Source organism: Enoplosus armatus, chromosome 17 (genome assembly GCF_043641665.1).
Source record: "Enoplosus armatus isolate fEnoArm2 chromosome 17, fEnoArm2.hap1, whole genome shotgun sequence".
NCBI classification, from domain to species: domain Eukaryota; kingdom Metazoa; phylum Chordata; class Actinopteri; order Centrarchiformes; family Enoplosidae; genus Enoplosus; species Enoplosus armatus.
The window spans coordinates 16,842,453-16,866,811 of NC_092196.1; the positions used below are offsets into that span (position 1 = coordinate 16,842,453).

Below are 24,359 nucleotides of genomic sequence, written 5' to 3' on the forward strand. Positions count from 1 at the left end.
CATTTAGATAAACAGGCATATTGAGTGGAACCAATGAATCTATGGCTTTTATAAATAAGGACTTTCAACAACAGTGTAGGTCTCTAGCAGAGCCCAAGATAGCCTGCAAATAATACAGAATTAGATCCATCAGAAATATCATGTGTTTGAATTCAAGAAATAAATGTCTTTTATCACTTTGTCTCGTCTCATCTTGCACACTCTTTGAAAATGCAAGGTGTTAGGCTAAATATGTGTTGAGGGGAGTGAAAGCGGTTAGCAAACTATCACTCAATCAGTGGTATTGATTGAAGAACATGGCAACCCCCAACACACATATTAACATCATTTTGTACTCTGGGGCAGTAACAACCTTAATTTTATGGGTCAGGGCTGTGATCCACATGCTGGTGCTAATCTTTATTCAAGCAGGGTTTCACCTCTCAGCATTGCTGTTGTCACCTCAGTATCAGCATCTCTACAGATGAGACCCTTATTACTTTGTTTCGAACGTCAGCATCAAACTGTTGGGTTTTGGAGCTCTGATGCTTACCTCACCTCAGTGCCTGGAATTAAAAGCTTGTATCTTTGATCCTTTACTTACCAGCGCTCTACCCATTGTCGTTTTGTGTGTGTATGTGTGTAGGCACTTGTAATTTCTTTGATCCTAGTTTTACGCTGTGTGTGTGTGTGCATGAAGGTGTGTGCTCATTTCCCTCATCGCATGCTGTGAAACCATCTCCAGTTCTGTGGTCTGTAAATGAAACTTTGTGTGCAAAGACAGAACATGCATTTGCACCTTTTCAAACCAAGCGAAAAAAAAGATGAGAGACAGAGAGAGATGTAGGGCCACACAGACATCTGGCTAGCTGGTTCTTACAGTGAAGGACGTGTGAGGGGGTGAATGATACATAAACATGTGCTGTATAATGTGGATGTGTGTAAGTAGGGCGTCTCCAGTCAGTCCTGAAAAGTGCAGTTTATTCATTTGTTCTGCCGCCCACTGCTTTGGGTCGTGGGGTCGCTTATACTGCTCTGTGGAGGATTGAGCATGCCTAGCAGCAAAGGCAGCATGAAAAACATTCATTCTTCTAACACCCTCATGTATTTATATTAGTGGTGGAGGCAGCAGGGCAGGTCTCTGGTCAGTGTTTTGTCTGTGTTATGCTTATGTTTCAATGGGAAAATTGCTGTTACTATTCTCAAACCAAAGTCTGTGCCTCGCAGCTCTGCTCAAGCCTTCATGTAGTCTGACAAAGATTATTTGTGGCAACCCACAAATTATTTTTAGGCATTATGCTTCCTTATTAGAAAAAATAAAAGTAGTCATATCAGTAACAGTTATTGTAGAAGAAAACGGCAGTAGATTATTAATGAATGCAGCAAGCTAGTGAAAATCATATTTACAGAGTTGCAATGATATTCGGTCAGAACTTGTTAAATAGAATACAACTCGCAGTGGGACGTGAAATCTACCACAACCAGAATGCAGAAATTATGATAACTGTGGAAATAACATCAAATCAGTGTCGCTTCAGTCCCGGGAGGAGATGATTACCCTCCATAACACACAGTCTGACAGCGCAGCTGTGGCATTAATCACAAAGTCCATTCAACTGGGAGCCCCAGGTTCTCTGAGCCCTGATAAGGCACACGTTGTCCCGGACGTGTGCAGGGGGGAAGATGAATGCACCTGTCTCCAAAACTAAATATCCTCCGGTTCCCCTGGTGTCCCTTCTTACATCCTCCCCCTCCTCACCCTCTCCTCGTCTCTCTGTGTGTCTCTTTCTCTCTACCTACCCTGAAACCCCATCATGGACTCAGCTGCCCGGCGCAGGATAAGTTCTGTCTGCACCAGGATGGCGGGGGAGGACGGAGGGCTTGGACAAAAGTCGCATTTATAGCATTCGGTTCAGGATGGCTGCAGACAGACAATGGGCCCATTCTTCAGTTCCTAAAACAAATAGCTGTGTGCAGCCTGCCCTGCTTAGGTGGGACAGAGGGCAGCAGGAGTGGGAGAGCTAGGTTTCCATGGTCAGGCTTCGGCTGGTCAAGGTAAAGACTCCCAGAGGTAGCTTTGAGTCATGTAGAAGAGGCCAAAATAAAGCAACAGAGGCAAAGATAGCCCTGAGGGAGAGATATCCAGCGTGGAGGTTTCAGTGTCAGGTGTGTTTATATTCCCTCTCACACCTGGCCTTGAGGAATCCGTAGTAAACAGACTCCATTCTTGCAGAGGAGGCAGCTGCCTTGGACATGGCATAGCTCTTTTATGTGGTACAGAGGGATCTGATGTTGTTCAGGCTTGTGTATCAGAAAGAAAGCAAGGCAGTGTGCCATCCTTGCTGCCATCAATACAGCAACACTCCTTGATCTTTGGGCAGCTGAGGCTGTCAGCACAGCCACCGGTGTGGGTTCAGTGAGCGGTCTAACTCAGTGTGAGGACAGCGCTCTGCCCAGCCGTCCTGAGTCCCATCTCCCATGAGAGCAGAGGAATGGACTGGGCCAGGCCCCGTGCCAGCCTGGGGAGAGATCCAAGGTGATTGTTATATGTGATACCATGCTGAAGGGTGCCGCAATGAAATCAGCTGTCATCGTGGCATGCAGAGCTTCTAATGAAGCCTCGGCTTTCATTCTGCTGTTTATAGTATGCCGTTCTGGGGACTCTGCAGTCTTTTCACAGACAGTTAAAACTGAATTAGTCTGCCTAAAACCCCCTCCAGAAACATTTCCCCGTGGGCTGCAATGATTCATAATGCCTCAGACAGTCACATTTCTGATATTACAATGAACTCTAACTGCATTAAAATAGGAGCTGTAGTGAGGCTTGTAACAACAGGGCAATACAGTCGAGGCTCCCACAGAATAAAGACTAAAGCCGGATTTATAGTCAATGCGAGGGGTTAACCCCTTGAGCCCCCCATAGGTACCTATGGCGTGGGTTTTGATTTATAGTTGAGCGTCAGATTTCACCCATTGATCACCAGAAGCAGTGTAATGGCTCTGCTAGATGTGCGTAACTGACTTTCTTCAACTTCCTTTTCATTTCTATGTCAGCAATAACAATTTTAGGAGCCATATTTTCAATATTGTTAGTGTTTCGATCCTGGGCACTGTGCATCCTGCCCCACCTCTCTGAATACAGCAGAGGGCTCGGCCCCATTCTTGAGGTCTGGATGTTAAATTAAATAGGGTTTTGAGTGGTGAGAGGGTGGGGGACTTCCATTAATATACTCCACCCTGTGAGAGCAGGGGCAGCCCTGTGATTACTTTACTATGCAATGCGTTAATTTCTGACACACAAAAGCAATTCCACTCCAGCAGAATGTGTCCTGTCTCTTCTGTGTAGGCAATTAAGAGCAAACAGCCACAGAAAGACACATATCTGAAATCAAAATAGTTTCCCATCCAACTTTATTGCATAACAAAAAAGTACTCAGGTGCACAGTAAAGTGACATTAAAAGCAATAGCAAACATTTCCCCCAGACTTTCATCAGTGCTTACAGAGTCATGGTTTCAGGACACTAAAATATACCAGGAACAGGTGCAATCAATGAGTTTAATGAAGTAGAAAGAGGAACTGTTACAACAGCACAGATACAGTAAACAATACTGACAGTAGGCTGTCATGTGAGAAAACCTAAATTATGTTGCTAGACATAAAAATGCTACCCTCATTGCCTCAGAAACAGAAAGTTTAAAAAAAAGAGGAAGCAGGTAAAAAATAATTAGATAAAGAAATAAAGTATCACAATTACCTATGATAATTACCAGGAAAAACATTACTACAGAAGTGAAGATTGGTATAGTATGAAAAGTAGTTGTATGCAAAAAACTGTTCTTATCACTGGGATTGACATATAAAGAGATTTATCTTAAGTAATGATGTGTCTCTGCACACCCACACTTGACCTGCTGGTGAAGTTGGGTGGAGCGATGCTACAGATTACATGAGGTCACCAATCTCAACATACTAATAGGAATGATTCAAATGTAAGTTATCCCACCTTAACTAAAGACGGAGGAAGATGTCAATCAAGCACATTGTGTGCTCACCCCCACTGTCCAGAGAAGACATCTAATTAGACAAATAAGTGGAAACACCTGTGTGAGTGGACTTGACATTGTCAATAAATGTTTTCAAAGATTGAAAAAGAAAAATATTTGATTGCTGTAATAACAGCAGAACACATTATTTCCTAAGTGACCCATCAGGTTTGCATGATAATGGGGGCCAAAGTTGCCTTGAATTTGTATTTGTATAAATCATAACATTTTGAAAAAGAAAAAACGTCTTAGATTGAATAAGGTTGATATCATCTGTGGTGTCAAGAAGAGTCTGAAACAATCTTTTGTTGGAGCGTCGATGTACAAACTCAGCTGAAGTCATCTGAAACACAGTAATTCGTTGGCATGTAGTAGAGTTTAATGAAATGTATGAAGTAGGCCTCTGCTGTGGCGGCCTTTTGTCTCCTTATCCTGTGCATCATAAGAAGCATGTCAATGTGACTCTCATGCACTTCTGCTGTTAAAACGTAACAAAATGAAGCCATTCATGTTGGAAAAGTCATGCACAAAGCTCTGAGTATCACACGCTGTCCTTGCAGGGAGAATTTTAGATATTCTCCTCACATCACAGGGTCACCCAACCTCAAATCACTGAGTGAAGTTATCATTTGTTCCAGATTTATGCCGTAAACCTGCTCAGCTATCACAGTTGGACACTCCCTGCTTGTGTTTTTTGTTCTTAGATTTATTGTATTTTTTTTTATCTTGACTCACGATGATTAACATGTGAGGAGCATTCAGGCCCTCTGGTTACATACAGGGGGGTCTCTAAAACAGTTTCAACAACCTGAACATTTCAACCTTCATATTGCAGGACTGTTGCATTAGACTGCATTAGTTTTAGCTAGCCAACTTTCATCCCCAACAAGGAATTGGTTGTCTCTCTTTTCAGTAGATTTCTCAGCAAATGTTTATTCGTAAAAGATGCCCTTACTCTCTAATTCTGAGGGACTGACACCAAAATATGGCATTCGTCACTAATAACTGAAACGATTTCTCCATTACGTTCTGCTGTTGCTGCTGGAAATAGATTGAATCTTGGCAACGTCACCTCACCTCTGAGGTGACGTTGTTCTGCTGCACAGAAACTTCTCATATGAGAAAATAAGATCTTATAGAACTAATGTTGTTTGTACTGGTCTTTTCTTTCTGTGTCTCAGATGGACCCCGTCCAGAAGGCAGTGATCAACCACACATTTGGTGTCCCTCAGCCCCTCAAGAAGAAACAGATTATCTCCTGCAACATTTGCCACCTGCGCTTTAACTCAACGGTAAGAAATGTTTTACTGGCTTTATGCCTCTGTGTTTATGAGAAAAATGGAGAAGTTGTGGGACAATAAGAGACAGAGAGAGAGAGAGAGAGAGAGGCGACATGCCAGACTGAAATTTACCACATAAAAGCAATCGCTACCAAAAAGTGAGTCTAGCCTCAGAGAACAACATCTCTTTGTTTTGTGCTTCTGCTATATTCTTGAATGTTGTTTTTTGAAAATGTGGCTGTTCCTCAATTACCTCAGCTCTTATCATCTCCACTGACTCAATGTGTTTACTGTATGTGTGTGTGTGTGTGTGTGTGTGTGTGTGTGTGTGTGTGTGTGTGTGTGTGTGTGTGTGAATAAGCAAATGTGTGTATCTCTGTTTGCTTATGCAAAGTGGACCGCTTTCTGCACCATTTGTGTACATTTAAATCAAAAGTTAGTCATTTAGTTTTTTTCTAGTTATGTGTATATTGTATTGTGTATAAAAGTTTGTTTGGTTTTCTTTTCAGTAAAATCTGTATGTGTCTGTCTGTTGTTTTGGTATGAGGGATTAGACAGCAGGGAGAGCCGCCGTTTATCAGCAAAGAGCAGAAACAATCAGCAGCCCCAGCAGGAAGCAGCATTCTCAGCTCCTCGTTCCATTTCTCCCATTACTGCCACCTCTAGCACACACACACACACACACACACACACACACACACACACACACACACACAAACACACACACACATACATACTGTACACTTGGACACACATACACTCACACAGACACACAAGCAAACATCCCGTGACATTTCATGCAAATTCACATAAACAAATACAAAGATAATAGTCCAGAAAGCCTTAAGACATCTCATGTCTGGGCACCATAAAATACACACACACAGGCACACACTTTTTTTTGACTCCGTCTTCAAAGAAGGGCTGAGACACAGGAGACAGGGAGCTGAGGGGGGGAGAGGAGACTCAGACGTGCTCCTCACACACTAGAGCAAATCCCATTCCCTGCCTCTGCACACCGACTTAAAGAGGAGTGTCAGGTCTGACTGTAGCTTTATCTGTCTCTCTGAGAGCATGAATACTTTCCTAACACTTCCATGCACCCTCCTCAGAGTTTGCTCAGATATTATACCGCGTTATCCTTATGCGTAATGCTCAAAGGGGAAATAAGGAAGCTTTCTCTTCTTCTCAGTATAGCACAAATTGACCTTCAAGAGCAACTTAACACCAGCTAAAAGTCTTGTTTTTGCCACCTCCAGTGGTTCAACTTCTCACTAGCTGCAGTGATGTAGAGGTGTACTCCATGTGTTTCAGTGCACTGTGACATCACTGCTGGGTGTGGTTACATGTGCAAAAGAACAACATTTTGACCACACATATCAGTGCCCTAATGATATTTTTGTAATTCTGGGAAATACATGTATCCACTTTCTTGCCGAGTGTTAGATGAGAATATCAATAAATAAATAAAAATAAATGAATATGAAAGTGGAGTCAGCTGCCGGTTAGCCTAGCGTAGCACAAAGACTGAAAACTGGGGTTAACAGCTCGCCTGGCTCTGTCCAAAGGTAACAAATATCCCAAATTGCACCTTTAAACTAGGCCAAGAAATAGCCCAGCACACAACCACATGTTGATTTTGTACAGATTAAATAACGACATATAATGTGTTAATTAGTGAGCTTTAGAGGTGCTGTTAGGGGGATTATGTTTCCTTCAAACAGACTAAACTAGCTGTTTCCCCCTGTTTCCAGTCTTTGTGCTAAGCTCAGCTAACCAGCTGCCAGCGGTAGCATCATATTTACTGTGCAGACATAAGAGTGGTATCAATTTTGTCATCTAACTCTCTGCTAGACAGCAAACAAGCATATTTTCCAATATTTCAAAATGTCAAACTTTAATGTCACACCAGAGGAACACCTGAGTAGCCAGAGCGTCCTCTGGTTGTCCAACTGCTACTCTGTTCAACTCTGTACACCTGGGCCTTTCTGCTGTGAAGCTAAAGTGACCTTTTCAATCCAAAAAAGGAAATATAGCAAATGAAATGATTTGAAGCAGCGTTACTATTACAGCATTTTGCATGTTAATTGGATCATCAGATGTTTCCGTTCTTTTTCATATTTAGCTGTCTGTTGTCTGTCAGTGGCTTTTGAAGAAGCCTAGAGGTTGTTTGAATGTTGTTTCAGTTCCTACTGGTTTCCCATAGATGTTGCCAGAGCTCATAGATTACTATAATCCAGGTACACTGGTGTTGAAATATTGTAAAATAGGCCAAGGACTACAGTATGTGAGAATTGAATTCTTCTCCATATGCATCATGTTTTTTATTTCATGTCTTTCCTCTTGTTCATCACATTCCAAATAAACATATTAGAACATAATTAGGCTACATACTGTATATTTATAGCACAGTGCAGCAAAAGATATCACAGAGACAACTGTGACTGGAAAACTTAGTAAGAGCAATATTTTTTACCACCATTCTACATTGTTTGTGACTTGAGGGGAAACGGTACGGTTAGGCAGCTCAGTGATTGTTAAAATAAGCAAACCAACTGCCATTTTATTTTTATGTCTTTGTTATTATTTTTGCTACAAGCAAGTTATTTTTGGGGTAGAGGATTCAGAGCCATTTCAGAGCTATATGGGGACATGTTCCACACACCCACCAAACATATGTCCATGCTCCAGTTATAGTCCAATGTTTACTTTCAGCCGTAGGATTGCTTAATCACCGGACATTTAAGAACCCCTTAGAAGAGTACTCTATCCTGCTGGCCGGAATGGGGATGTGAAAACCAAAGCTCATTTCACACTTTGTCCCTCGGCCTCAGCTGACACTGAATTGGACGGAGAGGCGGGTGGTGGAGAAGGCGCTGGCTGAATTCGTCACATCACGCTAATCTCTGAAGCCTTTTCATGGCAGATCAGTCACACGATGTGCTGAGTTGTTTTTACAGATGCTTTGACAGCCACATTATTTATAGGCCTCCACTCTAACACATCATTAGGCGCGCTAATGTGAAGTGTACATGTTTAACTCCATCCCCAGACTGCTGGAGTTCACACAGAGCTAACACATGAGACTGGTGGTGTGTGTATGCGTGCCTGTAACCTTGTATCTGTGCACTAACACAAGCTGTAATCTTGTTTATTGCTTATGGGACTTAATGTATTGCTGATACTCAGGTAATCAGAGAAATCCACATTTTGCTCCTAATGAAAAGGTCTTTTAGTCTCTGCATGTATTTATTTCCCACTTAGGAGTCTTCAAAGCTAAGTCCGGTCTCTTTATTCAACTTGTTTGGTGCCTGAGGATTTGCATGATTTATTTCTTGAGGAAGTTAAACTGGATGAGAGCTCGGAAGGAAGCATTGCAGTCTCAGAGGAACGACTTACTTTGCTCCACATGTCAAAGCATGCACCATTTGGGGAAAAAAAAGGCTATTTTATACTTAATCCTTTCATCCTTAATCCATCCATCTCTTTAATATTGAGGATATGACTGTACATATTTGGGGAGATTTAAGTTTTTCACACTTTGGATTTAATTTTGAGCAAAACTCCTCATTCTTTATTGTACTGAAACCGTGGTTGTGCATAATTTTGTGTATCTGGGTTCTCGTTCTGCTCCTTCCCTCTATAACTCTGACGAGAGCTGATCCCGGAGGTTGTTTTAGCTTTTAATGAGTGATCTCTGTATTGATTTCTCTGCTATTCTTATGTATCCACGCTTGCTCTGACAACAGGAGCTTTGTTCTCGGATTGAACAGGGCCGTGAGAATGATGAGAATGTGAAGGTAATCACATGGCGGTATCATGAACCACCCGGAAGGAAATTTGTGTGAACGTGTTTATTGCTGCATCGTAGTCGGTCAGAACGTGTTTTGCGTCTGATTTGTGTTTGTGTGCTCGTGAGTGCTCAGATGTGTGTGACATTAGTATGGATTGCCTCGTGTCTAGGACTTGCAGAGGCTGACTCTCACAGTGCACATTAATAGGGTAGTTGTGGAGATGGGATCCTCTCTCTTGTTGCATATTACACATGCAATTATACCTCTGGCCTCCCAATGTGCCATCGCTGTTATCAGGTGGAAACAGACTCTCCTCAGACTCGCAGCCTGTGTATGCCTGCGAGAGAGCGAATATTCAGGCGTGAATTTTAACATTTATAGCACATGGTCTCTCCGGCAGATAATGCATTGAGTCAAACACTCTTTTTCACTGCTTTTCCCTCTAAACTTGGTTTTCTCTCATTTTCCTGCAGAACCAAGCAGAGGCCCACTACAAGGGCCACAAGCACGCCCGGAAGCTCAAAGCCATGGAGGCCCAGAAGAACAGGCAGCGACGAGCTGGGGAGGCCTCCTCCACAGGAAGGGAGAGAGACAGAGACCGGGAACGAGATCGGGACAGGAGCAAGACGTCCACATCCGAGGCAGCTCTTCCCGCGCTCATGGACACAAGCTTAGTGGAGGGAACAAGTACGTACACAGACAGAGAGATGGGAAGAAAGCAGCAAGAGCATGCTATTTGTAACAGATCCTTCTCCGCCCTTCTACACCTTCTTGGTGATCACTCTATCACGCTTTGGTTGCTCTAATTGCCCCTTCTCTGCTCCATTTCATCTTTCTAAACCCACTCCGCCAATCTCTCACGTCATTGACAGCTTCCAGCCGTCCTTATCTCTTTCCCTTTTCTCTTGTGTTACACCTTGAGATTACATCTTCTGAACACTTTATCCTTCAACGTCTGGCCCTCATATCCCCTCTGTGTTTCTGTGCATTCAAACCTCTGCAATTTCTACCTACACTATTTCCCCAAAACCTCTCTGACCTGGGCCTCTTTTGTGCCTTGTGATGAAGCTGTGGGATGTCTGGAGGCAAGACATGTGTAAATAAAGGGGCTAGCTGAGATGGATCGTAGCCTCACTGGGGTCATTCTTACCCCCTTTGCCTCTTCATTTCCCGTGCTTGACTCCCCTTCACTCCCTCCTGCTCTCTCCTATCTATCTCAGTTAGATAGAGGGGGTAGTTGTAGAGCCAGAATTGGTGCATTTGTGCATCATGAAAAGAACGACACATAGTGCTGGCTGAGTTGAGAGGGAACAAAATAGTGATGAGGCTGACAAATAGAAAATAAAGTTGAAAGAAATCAAAAGCACTCATCTTCTTTTACAAAACGTTGAGATGTTTTCACATTGGTGGTGTAAATATAGACATTTCAACTTTTGACAAAGAAAGAGGAGTGCATTGGTCTTCTCTCAGCAGAATATGAATGTTGACTTTTCCACACGACACGCTGCAACTTTAGCTCGGAGAGCAGGAATTGCTCCGATGGCATTTTGACTGCAGAGTGAGCCCATTACCTTCTCATGTTGCACTTGTCTGGGTCCACACTTTTCATTTATCCGTCCACGGTGATGAGAGTGGAGGAGCGGCAGAGCAGTTTTCCCTCTCTCTCTTCTGCTTTCCCTCCTCTTCCCTGCCCCAGAGAAGATCACTATCTGAGCAGAATTTCAAAATGTGCTTGGGTGCTAGATGGAATATCAGAGAAGAGATATGACGGTACTTGGAGAAGAGAGAGACAGTTTGTACTTTACCCCCACCCCCACCCCCCTCATAGACATGCTCATGTGCATGTGGACACACACACACACACACACACACACACACAGACTTTTTGCCTTGAGCAGTAAGAGTCTCCTTCAGAAAGGAGAAAGTGGACAAAAGACTGGGAGCCTGATAACGCTCTCATCAAATCTCATTTTAATATTCCACCGCTGCAAAGAAGAGCTCTGAAAGAGGGAAGCAGCAGTGGAGACGAAACGAGATGAGTGGAAAATGAAAGATAAGATGAAATGAATGAAGGAGACAGAGAGAGAGAAGGAGGAACAAGAGAGAAAGAGCATGGAGGGAGGGGAGGGGGGTCAATGGAGAGAGAAAGTAGATAAGTCACAGCGAGTTTTTATGCTGTGAATAATTTTACAGTTCCAAGGCAATTTTGTGAGGAGGAACACTCTTTAATAAGCCCAATTGTGTGATTGGCCTAATGTGAAATTGAAATGCAGCAGTGCGAGCCAGTGGTGCCATGCACCACAATGCCAACCTGTAATGGAATAGTGCTCCAAATTAACACTCTATGAAATGAGTTATGTCTGCCATGAAACTGAAGGCTGGTGGGGAGCTGCCTGAGGGTAATGCCCACATTGTCTGCCATCAGGAACCAATAACACACCTGTCGGCTGTTCCTCTAAGCAGTCTGTCTGGCCCAGGATAAACAGACTTTCGACCCACAAGGTCAGCCTCTTCAGCTCCATTGGAGAATCTACTAATGCACATTTAGGTGCAGGAGGCCGCTAACATTCATATACCAGTCACAAATTGCTTTCCAAATGTATTCTGGCAAGTGCCACAGTGGAATGGGCCAGGCAATTAAAATGTAGGGGTTGTCATAACATAGTTAAGATAAATAGCAGAACACTTATATAAATTTAATAGTGGGCCCGACCCAAACGCAGGACCTTAAACTGCTCAAGTACCCACACAACCTCTACACCAATGGGGATATGCTATAGATTGTCAGTTTAAATGTGTTTAGACAGTCATTTCAGCAAATGCCCAAAAACAACATATGTTTATGTTCAGGTGACAAGGCCCTCTAGTGACCTTAGGAGTTATGACTCTTGTCTATTGGGAGCAAAGGGGGAAGTAGTGTGACGTTGTAATGGCTCTATTACAAAGTCCCCAGAGAGAGGAGGCCGGGGCGGATGCCCACAAAATGTCGTTTTTTTTCCATTGCCAACCGACAGTCAACGTTGCTTCTTTTAACCATACCCACAATTAACCTTAACCATATGGTTATTATCGTAACCGTGACGAGAAAGGTCCCCCAACCTTAAATGAAGCAGTTGTTTTTAAAGCAGTGATTTGGAAGGCATTTATGTGTCGTACAGGACCTTAAAGTGCTCAAGTCGAGATGTCCTGTATGTTGTCAGTTTCATTCAAACTAACAACATGTGTCCCATGCTGCCATACTGCTACAAAGTACTACAGTAAAACTTTCCAACAACCCAAACTTTCCACAGATTTTCTGTCATTTAGGGTACCACAACAATTCATACAGACAGGAGGGAGACTGGGAAGAGCAGAGACGACGTTTTCAATCGTACAAAGGGACTAATCGATGCTTATAAACCATGTCCCAGACCAACAAAAGAGGGAGTGAGCACACAGCGAGTGAGCAAGCGAGAGAACAGCAGGCCAGTGCCCAGAGACAGAGGGCCTGCATCAGTCGTGACGAGCATCAATCACCCTCGGCTTTGATTGACTCCGCTGTTGAAACGTCTTCGCGGGCACTCTGTCTGTCACCACAGTAATGATGATTTAAAGCAGGGATTTTTCCCCAGGGAAGTTGTTTATGTTCTGAGGCTGCCTTGGATCAGCGCTCGCTTGCCTAACCGAGTGTATGTGTATGCGAGTGTGTGCATAATGAGTCCAATATTCATATTCATTTGCTGTTTGGCTGTGGTTAAAGTTCTCAGCGGATCACTCTGCTGAATTGAGATCTCTTCAGATGTGTTTACACTCTAAAAGCCCGTCAGATTTAATTGGACTGTTAAAAAATGGACTAAATTCTTTTCATGTTAAGAAAACTGATGATTGTCAGCGTAACATTGATCCAAATATCCATAATTTGCTGCTGTGTAGTTTTGCTCCACAGAGGCTCTGCTGGCACTGCCAATATGCTGGCCTTTGGTCTGACAGCATGCCAATGTTGGTGGCAGTTTCTCTCGTCATGGAGATGGTCAGAGAGGAAGTGGGATAACTGATAGACAGAAGAGGGTGGGAGAATTTTCATCAGTTTAACAAGATTTCTGACTCCAGTCTTCCCAGCCTAACCCAGTGAGCCTTTTCTTATCATGACTGAAGTATCATCTTTTCTTTCTCTTTTACTTGTGGAAATGGGCTTCCATGAGAACAAGAACCACTTTGGTACTGTAGCTTGATAAATGACTGAACATTTCCTGCTTGATTAATGGCTCAATCAGTATAAGCGTAGAAGATTCACTGGTGGTTTTTGGTTGTTAAACTTTTTAAAAAAACGAAGATACCTTACCTTAAAGCAGGCATAGCTGAAATGATTCTTTGCTGAATGAAGTCCTTTATGATCTGAGTCTTTGGATTTTTGAGGGCTTTGATTTCCACCGGCCTCCATGTCTTACTCTGTAAGGTTCCTGCTAAATCCATTGATCAGTATCACTCCCCTCCAGAGACTTCTCAGGTGGCCCGGTCTTTCACATAAGCTCAGGATCATACCTACCCCCGCCCCCCTACGGAGGAGCTCAAATCCCTCTGGGGTCACTCTCATTACAGCGAGGGGACTGTCTAATCTTGCTCCTATATAGGTTCTTTTTCTTTAGCGGGAATGAGAAAGGAAGACCCTTATCTCCAATGATGAATTTACTCTGAGACGTAAAAGGTAAAATCAATGGGGCACAGTTGCATTGAGGAGGTTTGCGTGTGGTGGGGGCTATTCAGCCAGCGTAGTGCACAGTGCTCTGGGGTGAAGTGTGTGACTCCGTCGGGAGGGCAATGGGGTGAAGGGGAGATGTGTAATGGAACTCCAGTGACTTATCGGCTGGGCCCGGCAGTCGATGGGTTTGTTTATATTGACTGAGACTCCGGGTCCACTTGATATTTGAATAGTGAGGGAGAGCGAGGGAGGCGGAAGGGAGAAAGGAGGGAGGGAGGAGGCTGATGGCATTTACTTCTCTTAACCAACGCTAATCTAGTCTGTTCCACATGCTTTAAAACAAAGGCTGATAATATATCAGAAAATGCCACAAAGCTAGCACTTGAAAACACTCTTAATGTTGGCTCCAATATTGTTTTAAAAGAGAAATGCTTATTTGGAGATTAATTCAACCGACTTTATATTTGTCCTCAAAAAGTTAAGTCCATCTAAAAAGTGTTTTGCTGGTTAAGCATGAAAGGGAATTTGTCTTGCTATTTATTCAGGCTCATTGTTTTTTCAGACATCATGTTTTGTTGGGGTTATATTAACTGCGATGGGAAAAGCTTATAATGAGTTATTTGAAAAATGTAATCAACCACTCATTTCATATAAATAAAGTACATTAATCACTCTACAAAAAAAGTAATTTTATTACTTGTTACATTACTTTTGTTAAAAAGCGCAGCTCCGTCAAAGGAGCCTTTAAACAACTCTGACGCATATTCTGTATTTTGCACATGGAGAATAGAAATTGAGGCATTTTATTTTAATGAGCAGCCAATCTACAGTTTGGAGATATTTACTGACTATCAACGCGGTGACTGTGGCACTCATGAAGCCTCTTCCTTCCAGTTGAAGTCTTCGTGCACCCTCCAACTCTGAACAAAGCCAGCTGATTCGTGAATGCAGGCGTACCTGTGGCTAACATTAGCAAGCCAGCTAAGAACACATAAAAGAAACTTTGGTGTTACCAGGAGTGGCATTTCTCCTCTTTTGGTAGACGCTAACTGCCTCCCCACATCTCCAGCCCCTGCAGCAATCTAACATGTACCAGACCCGTCTCTCCACTGAACACGCCGAGACCAAACTGATATGGAACCTGTCATCTCCCATTAAGACAGCGAACAACTCCACCCTCCAAATTATCATCGATTTAATTACTGAATTGTAATCCCTTGGCTCATTGTTTAGCTGTTCGGCCCGCAACTTTACTGTTTTGGTTCCCTCTAACCGCTCTCACAGTGTCAGGCAGCTGTTTCAGCAAAAAAACTCACTGTACACCACCTGTCCAGCACCAAACAGCAGAAAGACACAGTTAGCGAGTAGCTTTTGAACATAGTGGAGCATTTAGCAGCTTAACAGCCAGCTATTTCCCTCAGGAGTGGCCAAAAACACTCCAAACGGCTTCGTAATTGCCGGATGTGTAAATAAGCAGCTGTTTGCTAACAAGTTCCTCTTATCAACTTAAAAGATGATGTGGTCAATGTCGTGCTCAGAAGCTTGTTGACACGGTCCAAAAAATACATTTTTACAGGTTTAAATGACAACAGTTTGCTGATGTTATTATTTATTTCTACCTTTTTATGCAGGTCTTCAGTCTGATCTAGAACCAGCCAATCTGGAGGTAAAGCTCGAGGAGAGTCCCAGGAGCTCAGTCATGCTGACACCAGTATCTGAGGTTTCCTCTGTGGAGTTGGTCACCCTTTCCCCTCCTCAGATTTCACCTTCCTCACAGCTCTCAGAGACCTCAGACACCAGCGCCCCCGAAGTCCCAGAGGCCGCAGAGGCTGCTGAGGCCGCCGGCCCGACCACTGAGTCAGGAAGCCATGCAGACACGTCCAGCACAAATGGGGAGCCACGTACAGATGAGGACAAGGACCCCAAGAAGAGCAAGGCTCACCTCCATTGTCCTGTCTGTAAAGTCACGGTCAACTCTGTCTCCCAACTTGAAGCACATAACAGCGGTAAAAGGCTTTTTCTAAAGGCCTTTACATTTGTTGGCTCTGGTTTTTGGTTAGTCAGAAATTTTGGGGATGTGAGCATCAAATAAAATCTCTACTCTCTCCACCAGGTACAAAGCACAAACTGATGCTGGAAGGCCACAGTGTTCTGCCTCGACGCAGGGGGAAAGTGGTGGCAGCTCGTGCAGGCTGCAAGAGCAAGCGGCTGGGCAGCAAAGGCAGTGTCGGGGTGACCAGCAAGAGCTTTCATTGTGAAGTGTGTGAGATCTTTGTGAACTCTGAGACCCAGCTTAGCCAGGTAAGGGTCAAAAGAAAGAAGAATATTTGGGTTATATTGCATATATTTGTCTAGTTGACCATTTAATGCACTACTTACATTGTGGATTTTGTCATAGGCCATTGTAAAAGAAGATAAGCGTTGGTACAAATGAATGGATGTGGAGTAGTTGTTGATTGTTTAATAAACAAAAAGACAGAAATGTCCATGTGAAGTACTGGCAACATACTAAACCTATAGACCACAGTTGCCTTATTGAACTTTTAGCACCACAAAAGCCATCAGAACTTTTTGGAGTGTAAAGTATAGAGTAGGAGGACAAAAACGGCAAGAGCTATCACTCTGGGACTTCTCTATCCTTCCTGTGCTGTGTGATATGAAAGATGAGGAGGCAGATTTGTCAAGGCATACTAAGTAAGAGTGTTGCTAACCTGACAGGATTTTGTTCAAAAGGGCATAGAAGTACGGTTGACTCTGCAGGGAAAAGCACTCTATCCCAATCTCATCAGGCAGTGGAGAAAATGTTGCATATAATTATCTCACCTCCACAGACAGATGATGTGGCCAAAGAACTAATCAGAAAACAGTCTGCACATAGTTAGCAATTACCTTACACATCAAGAGACCGATATTACACGTTGAACTTCGACCAGACTGACCTGTAATGTTACAATTATAAAAGCTATCACAAATGATGTGTATTAAAATGATAAATATGAATGATGGGATTTTAAAGACCTCACTTAATCCAAGAGAGCATTTTAACCACACCTTGATGGAGGATGCCTTAAATCAAAGCAACGGTTTCATTTACAGCCTCGTGAATGAAGGCATTGAAAGCAGGTTGTGAGTGCTGAGTACATTGAAGTAGCAGCTATTCCACATTAGACAGATATCATCTGATGCTATAACTAACTGCAAAGCTCCTCCGTGAGCAGGGATTTATTTACCTCTCATTATTGCACGCTGCTAATGCCTGCTGCATTTAATTGTCTGGTTACATTGGCATCAAACCAGGTTGGGGAGGTAATTTCTCCCTTTTTGATGTTCATTAAATACTACATCTGAGTGAAGGGATTGTCTTGAAAACTTTGCCTGTGCTGGAGTGGAATGTGGAAAAGATACAGGATATGCTGGCATGCGTAAGCACCCAGGCTGCTTTAGCCTTAAATGCATTCCACCGGTCTTATATAAACATCCCCTTTCCCGGGAGGACATAAGCCTGTTAGTACTGCAGCCAGAGAAGAAGATAGTGTAGCAGCGGTAGCAAAGTAATGTGATGTAATTTCTGTGCACTTCAGTCATACTCAATGTGTATCCATTATTAATTCAGCAGATAACATTTGAAGTTGTTCCACTGTGGTACAACAGATGCTTGTTAGCTCTCTAATGGTATTTCTGCTGGTCTCGGCAGCACATGAATAGCAGAAGGCACAAGGATAGGCTGGCCGGAAAACCACCCAAACCCAAATTTACCCCCCACAGCAAGAGCCAGCCAAGCTCCAGCTTAGCGGTAAGTCTCGGCATAAAGTCACAGACAAACAAAACACTGTCACGCAAAAATGCACGCATGCACACACACACTCAAGGAAGACAAACAAAACATAATTGCCTTTCTCATAGGACATGCCGTACACATGTGCCAAAATTGGAATAAATTCAGTGTAGCTTGTAAACTAATGCATTTTTAAACACCAGTTTTAATTTATCTCCGTTACAGTTAACTGATTTGACCCAGGCCCCGACAGACATACACAGAACTCATTACATTGCGCTCAGGGGCTTCTATGTATCGGTGAGGCAGCATGCTTGTTGTGTGCCTGTACTGTCATAGAGGTTAAGCACACTGTTGTACTCAGTGAGCCCCCTACCCCTGAGACAGGTCTAAAATAGTCCTACTCTCCGCCATTGACCAGCTCTGACAACAGCAGCCTGAATCAGCACTCCAGATTAATCACTTCTCTGCTCCTGTCATATACACACCTCCCCATCTCTCCTTCTCCCCATGCTCCTCCTCCTCCTCCTCCTCCATCCTACAGAACGTGAGATGGAGTGGCTATGCAGGCGTGGCTGTGTCTGCCATGAAGAAAGCGTTCAGCCAGTATAATCTCACCTCCCTCTCCTCGCAGGTCAGTGGCAGGAGAGGCCGAGACTGGGGTGGGATTGGAGCTTTAGATGGCTGAACTTTAGGCCTGGCCAGGGGCAGGGGGACTGAGCCCAGATAATGAAGAAATCATTGATTTATCTTGTTTGTTTTTTTACATGAGGTGCTACTCATTTTACTTTCTGGTGGTGATGTCAATAGAGTTGCGAAGTGGGAGGAGCTATTTCGGGTGCCCCCGGTTTCTGGAAGACAAGATCCCATTCATTTTTCCCAGAGACAATGTTGGGTGACTCACAGTTGGAGCACTTCTACAGCTTTGATGGGCATGTAACTCTCCCATGAAATATCTGGTTCTTAAATAAAAAGTGGAAGGTACAAGGCTGTGGACATAAATATTTCAGGGGAACAGGTAACGACGACTCCCAAGGAACTTTCAGCAGGAAACAGCCAATCACAGAGCTTAAAATTCTGTTACGTGCACCAATAACGGGAAGAGGAGGTAACAATTAAACTGATAATACAATCTGCATCTTCATTGAATTGGTCCATTTTTGATTAATTCAGCAGCTATGATGTTAGGTTTTGTTTACAAATTCAAAGGGACGAAGTGTTTTAAAGAATCCCATGTCTCTATGTTATGTGATATTGAGGATCACAGCAGCTTCCCTCCCACTTCGCAACTCTATGGATGAATGGACATTAGCTCAGTCTGTTGACCCTTTGAACAGTTTGTCGAGATCTGTGGAAAACTGGCAAAAATATCAACAGAGCACTCGAAGATGATTAAAATGTTAATCATCTACAAGAATATGGAACATCTTAAGTACATTTCTGGTGTTTGATCCTCCTCTCAGACCTCTTTGTATCATGAAACTGTTTTGTTTATTAATAGTTCCATGAAAGAGAGGTCTGCATCTTTTGTATATCAAATATTTACCCCCTGTAGGCTTGTTCATAGTTTATAGTTTGTTCCGTCACAGAGGACAACAGCTGTCAGCTTGGACTCACAACAGTTACATTGGATTAAAATGGCAGCACTGAGACAGAGCAAGAAGAACATACTAAAACATTCATAAAAACGTTTGCAGCAAAGTCTCCTTTCATCTGTATATCTGGCATGTTCCAAACAATTGTTGGAAGCAATCGTGTGTGATAATCAAGTGCTGTAGCCTATTTAGCAATTCTGTTGAAAAGCTATTTCCACTATTGCTTCCAAGCTTACGGCTGCTGTTCTCTGTGACAGAGAAAACTTAAAACCTATTTAAACCCAAATATCAAGCCTACAAGGGTGAGTATTTGATAAGAAGGCATGGAAGCTGCATCATGGTTTGAAATGTTTTTGTCAACAGTTTTTGTCAGCTTGGTGGGATACATCAATCTACAGGATCTCATCTAAACTAATACCCATGACTCAAAATCATGGCTGGTGAGAAAAGCATTTCACCTTTGGTTAAAAAGATCTGAACTCATCTTTTAACTTGTCTAGAGCTTTAAAGTTAAAGGCTGCCATTTAACCCTTATCCTGACTGAAATAGGCTAAAGTGTCCATACTGTAGTCCTAGCATTAGCCTATTATGTGTATCAGTCTGAGTGTTCATGCAACAAGCTATCAGGAATCCAGTTGTGGGTGGTATTTATTATGGAGCAATGTATAAAAATGCATTCCTCTGTGTGCAAAGAAGGGCCATGAGTTTGGGAAACGTGCTTTCCCAGTAAACTCTGCCCTCTGCCCTCACTGTGTTCTTCTCTCACTTCTCACCGTTCCCCCTTCCTGTCTTCTCCAGACCAAACTGGCCTTGCAGAAGCAGCTGACCAAGAGCTTGACAACTGGCTTCCTGCCCAGCCCCCTCACCCAGCCAACTCTGTGCACAATGGCAACTAACCCACTGGCCCTGCGCCACCCAGTGGGCACCACCACCTTCATCCAGACCCCCTTCCTGGGCCCCGCACTGTTTCGGCCAGCCCCGGGGCCGCTGCGGGCCACACACACACCCATCATCTTCTCCCCCTACTAAAGACTTGACCCACTTCCCATTTCAGCTCCACCCTAGTCCCTTTACCGAACCCCAGGCCCTCCTTTAGTGTGACCCACATGACAAAGGCCACACTCAAACTATGCAGCCCACCTGACTTACGATGGAAAGAGTGCACAGTAGGCCATTCGGCCTGAGAGCTGTTCCTATCATAAAGGCCAAGATCCCCCATCATGCCTTCTTTCTGCTCCTCTTACCATGACCTAAGGAGCAGGACAGGCCTCCAGACAGTGACTGGTGCACAGAGGCCGCTTTTATAGCCATTTCATGGGTCAACATGGTTTGGATTCTGGATATTATTGTGTAATTTATTAGAGAACAAATATAGACAAGTCTAGATGTATGTTTAGTGTGGTTGCCACAAAATAAGGTCCCTTTACTTGATGCTCTTTTAAAACGTTTTTAACTTATTGGTTTCGGGTTTTATGAAAGGTGGGAAGATCATAGGTCATTAAAGGCCGAGCCATGCTCCTGTACGGCTGGACAAGCCAGTGTCATTGATCAGTGTTTTCAGCTAACAAGCTTAAAGGATCATCTGAAGTCAACTGCTCTCACATATCATCTTGGAAATGGCGATTATCAAACAACTCTCTAGACAAATAACCCTTGTCAACTTAAAACATTTGAAGGACAAATGTGAGTCCTCGTTGTGGGCGGTACTGCATGAGAAGCTATAACTACATATCGTATGTCCGTATAGTAAAACCCCATTTTGCACTTCCAGCCCTCTCCCAAACACAGTTTCCCCGAGAACTTAACTCATACAATTAAAACCTTTCTGTCTCTCTTTCTTTTTGAGTCACAGCCATAGCCAGAGCCCTCCAGGTTTTTTTTCCCTTCCTGTATCCTCAGGATTAAGCACTCATTAAGGTCCAGAAAAGGTCAGCTTGTCAACTTGACTTTGTTTCAATTTGCAAATCTGTCTTCGGAATGATTTTTTTTTTGCTCCAGTGCATCATTCTCGCAATGCAGCTTGAACATTATGTTCTCGCCAAGCTAGCGGCACGAAAACACTTTTGCAGCTATGGATGTCTTACATTGCAAAATGCCATTATTTCCTTCCCCTCATGACTGCTCTTTTCCTTTTCCTTCCTCCTTCACCCCGCTGTCGTCACCTCGCTGTTGCTTTTGATTTTCTGTGGCGTTGTCTCAGCATGAGATGATGAGGAGCAGGGAAAGCCTCCCCCCAACACACAATCACGCAAATAATGAAAACACAATGGATAACTTGAAGACTTGATGGGATTTCAGAGCTCAATGAAAAGTTTGGATGACAGTAGGTGGGGAGGCTGCTCAGCCAGTACATGATTGACATCCTGTTGCAGTGTTTGCGCACAGCGTGGGAGGGAACAAAGCACAGTGCCATGGCAACCACATTAAAAGCACCTTAAAACTGATTTACTTACAAAAGCAATGAAAATGGTGTTGATATTCACCTTATTTTGCTGTAGGTGTATGTTTTTACAGTCCCATGTCAATTTCAGTGAGAATTTTGCTTCGAAAAAACAAAAAAACAATCAGGTGAGAATGATCATGTTATGGTTTATCCATAACTAAGTCTCACATTTAAAGCAATACATTCAGTATGTTTATGTTTATGATGTGTTTTCAGTGTGTCAATGGCTTTATCTATTCTATACTGTACACACCTGTAACAATGTATTATGTACTCCAACACAGCCAAGGGCCCACTCTGAATTCAGTGAAGAGTCATTTGAAATGCGGGGTTGTCCTGACGGTGCTGCCCTTGATGCTTGATGCTCATGGTCAGTCTCCACATGTTTGTGACTCTGGGCTGAGCCGTTTCCATTTATAGCTGCTCTCTCGCTGCGGAAAGGGTGCTTCAGCGCCATATGACATTGCTGTTTCACTTTTCAGTGGAGCAGGAGAAGTTTTGTATGACTTCCACTGAGCAAAACAATGTTACATCAGAGACAAGTGTTTGGGATAAGTGTCACAAGTGCAACATCAACTGTCATATTGCTGTTCATGCCCGTGTGCTGAACCCCCCTCCCCCCTCCCACCCAAGATATCTACTGACACTCAGCCCTCTTTTTGCCAAAAATGGACAGTTGGCAAGGTCTCGTAAGGACTTGGAGCATCATCATCCTTCGTTCAACACTCATACCAAATCATGTTCTCTTAAATTACAGTAATGGAGCAAATCCTATGCATTTCTCATTGTGCAATATGTATAGTTGTCTGTGATGCAGCAGTGCCATCTGTCGTGAAAACCCTGTAATTGCCATCCAGTACTAGTGCTTCTACAAAACCTTTGATCCAATGTCCCTTTCTGTTTAAGGACCGACCCCCAAGTCTTTCTGGGTAAGCGAAGCCACCGGGTCTCTCCCCGCCATACTGACGTGATTCTCCCCAGTCGCACTACTCAGTGAACCAGCCAGCCTTTAATCTTCACTGTTTGTTTGTTTCTATCGCTCAGTGGGAACTCTGACCTAAAGAACTGAAACTTTCTTAAAATAACGAATCTAGAGAAGGCAAATTATATGTAGAAATCATAGAGTAATTATAGAGATTTTATCAGAGTTGCTATTGTTATCTGTATCATAATGAACTGCTATCATAGAAGAGAGTAGATTATGTTATTGTAGGCTCTGTGCGGCATACAGGGAAAGGAAAAATGCTTTGCTTTCTTTTTTTCTTTGTTTGTTTATTTACGTGGTTATGTTGGTAAAACATGTTTTTTTTAAAGTACAAGAGAAAATATTTAAAACAAAAATGTTTTGAGTGAGCTTTTTTTTCTCCTTGTTGACGATGACTGAATTAATAATGTAATTCAAGGCCTTTTTAGACAATATCCTAAAGTCACATTAGGCAGGCCTTCTCAGGGGTGACAGGTTGAGCAAATGCTAACATGACCATCCATTCAGGGTATCCCTCCATAGCTCTAGAGAGCAGGAAACACTGTACGCATGGATGGATTGACAAAAACAAACAACTTACAGTGCTGTACCATAGAGAGGACAAGGGATGGATTTTGGAAAATAAAGCTTTTAGAACTTGTAAGAAATGGTTTTAATGATTATGTGAATGTGTGTGTGTGTGTGTGTGTGTGTGTGTGTGTTTGTGTGTGTGTGTGTGTGTGTTTGTGTGCGCCCTGCGTCAGCAACATCCCAGAAGGCAGTACTTTGATTCAGAGTGATATGTGAGCAATAACAATATGTGTGTGGGTGTGTGAAAAAAAAAAAAGAAAGACTCAGGCAGATGATTGCTAATGAATAAACAGCGACAACATGAATGCTCAGAGTACGAAGATGCCCAAAAACTGCCCTTGCTCTCTGACTGAATGATGTTTAGTACAGCTGAAAAGGGTTCAAAATATCAGTTCAGATAGTCAAAACTGAGCATATGCAGCTCTGAGTCAGGAAACATCCAGATAAAAATGTTATTATATGTGATCCTGAGTTTGTAGGTGCAGACGGTGCTGGCTTCTCTGAAAGTGTGCAGCACCCTCGCAGCATCTGTTCATGTGGCGACAAACAGCTTCTCATTTTCCAGCCATTTCAGGAAACAACTTGTGACAGCAGGACTGGTGTTTAGCCAAGATACAATGATGAAAGCAAATGGAAACAAGTTCAAGCCACTGTGTCAGAGCTCTGTTGCATCTGTGGCACACAGAGGAGTGATAGAATAATATACCTGAGTGGGTGATTGGGTTTAGAGACAGGCTAATCTGCTTTATCTACAGATGATTCTCCACAGATGGCCATTCCAGGGTGCACTGTACTGTGGATTGGTTCTAGCTACTGCAGTAAGATTTGGGACTAAATGAATCCTCCTGAATTGTGGAACAGCAGTTCACTGCTGTACTCAACATCTGCTGTGTGTTTGCCAACAAGATACAGAGTTGAATATCTCTGCTGTGCCGTGCTTCCCAGCGTCCCTAAAGCCAACTTCAACACAGTGAAACCAAGCAGAGGAGGTCTTCCTATGTGACAAACTGTGACTCTTTTATCTATCTCACCGGATAATCATGTGTTTAGCTCAGTTAGTTTCTGTATTAATTTTCCATTTTCCTCATGTATTAGAAGAAGAGCCCTTGGATTATTTATTGATGTTGTCCTCTACGCCTCAGGCCATCACACCAGCCCGTCCTTTGTGGAAACAGTAGATAAGCACGACATCAAGTCCAGCGCCTCCTGTGGTGC

At 43.2% G+C, this 24,359-nt stretch overlaps 1 protein-coding gene across 1 annotated transcript in view; it reads left to right on the plus strand.

Moving 5' to 3' along the window:
- znf385c (zinc finger protein 385C) overlaps positions 1 to 20,175 on the plus strand; it is a 74,665-nt gene extending 54,490 nt beyond the window's left edge. Inside the window, exons 3-9 of the mRNA XM_070923335.1 lie at positions 5,206 to 5,316; positions 9,572 to 9,785; positions 15,408 to 15,782; positions 15,890 to 16,077; positions 17,471 to 17,569; positions 18,096 to 18,185; positions 19,945 to 20,175. Of these exons, the coding sequence (XP_070779436.1) occupies positions 5,206 to 5,316; positions 9,572 to 9,785; positions 15,408 to 15,782; positions 15,890 to 16,077; positions 17,471 to 17,569; positions 18,096 to 18,185; positions 19,945 to 20,175 (1,308 nt within the window). The remainder of the gene's footprint in view (positions 1 to 5,205; positions 5,317 to 9,571; positions 9,786 to 15,407; positions 15,783 to 15,889; positions 16,078 to 17,470; positions 17,570 to 18,095; positions 18,186 to 19,944) is intronic.
- The last annotated feature ends 4,184 nt before the right edge of the window (positions 20,176 to 24,359 follow it).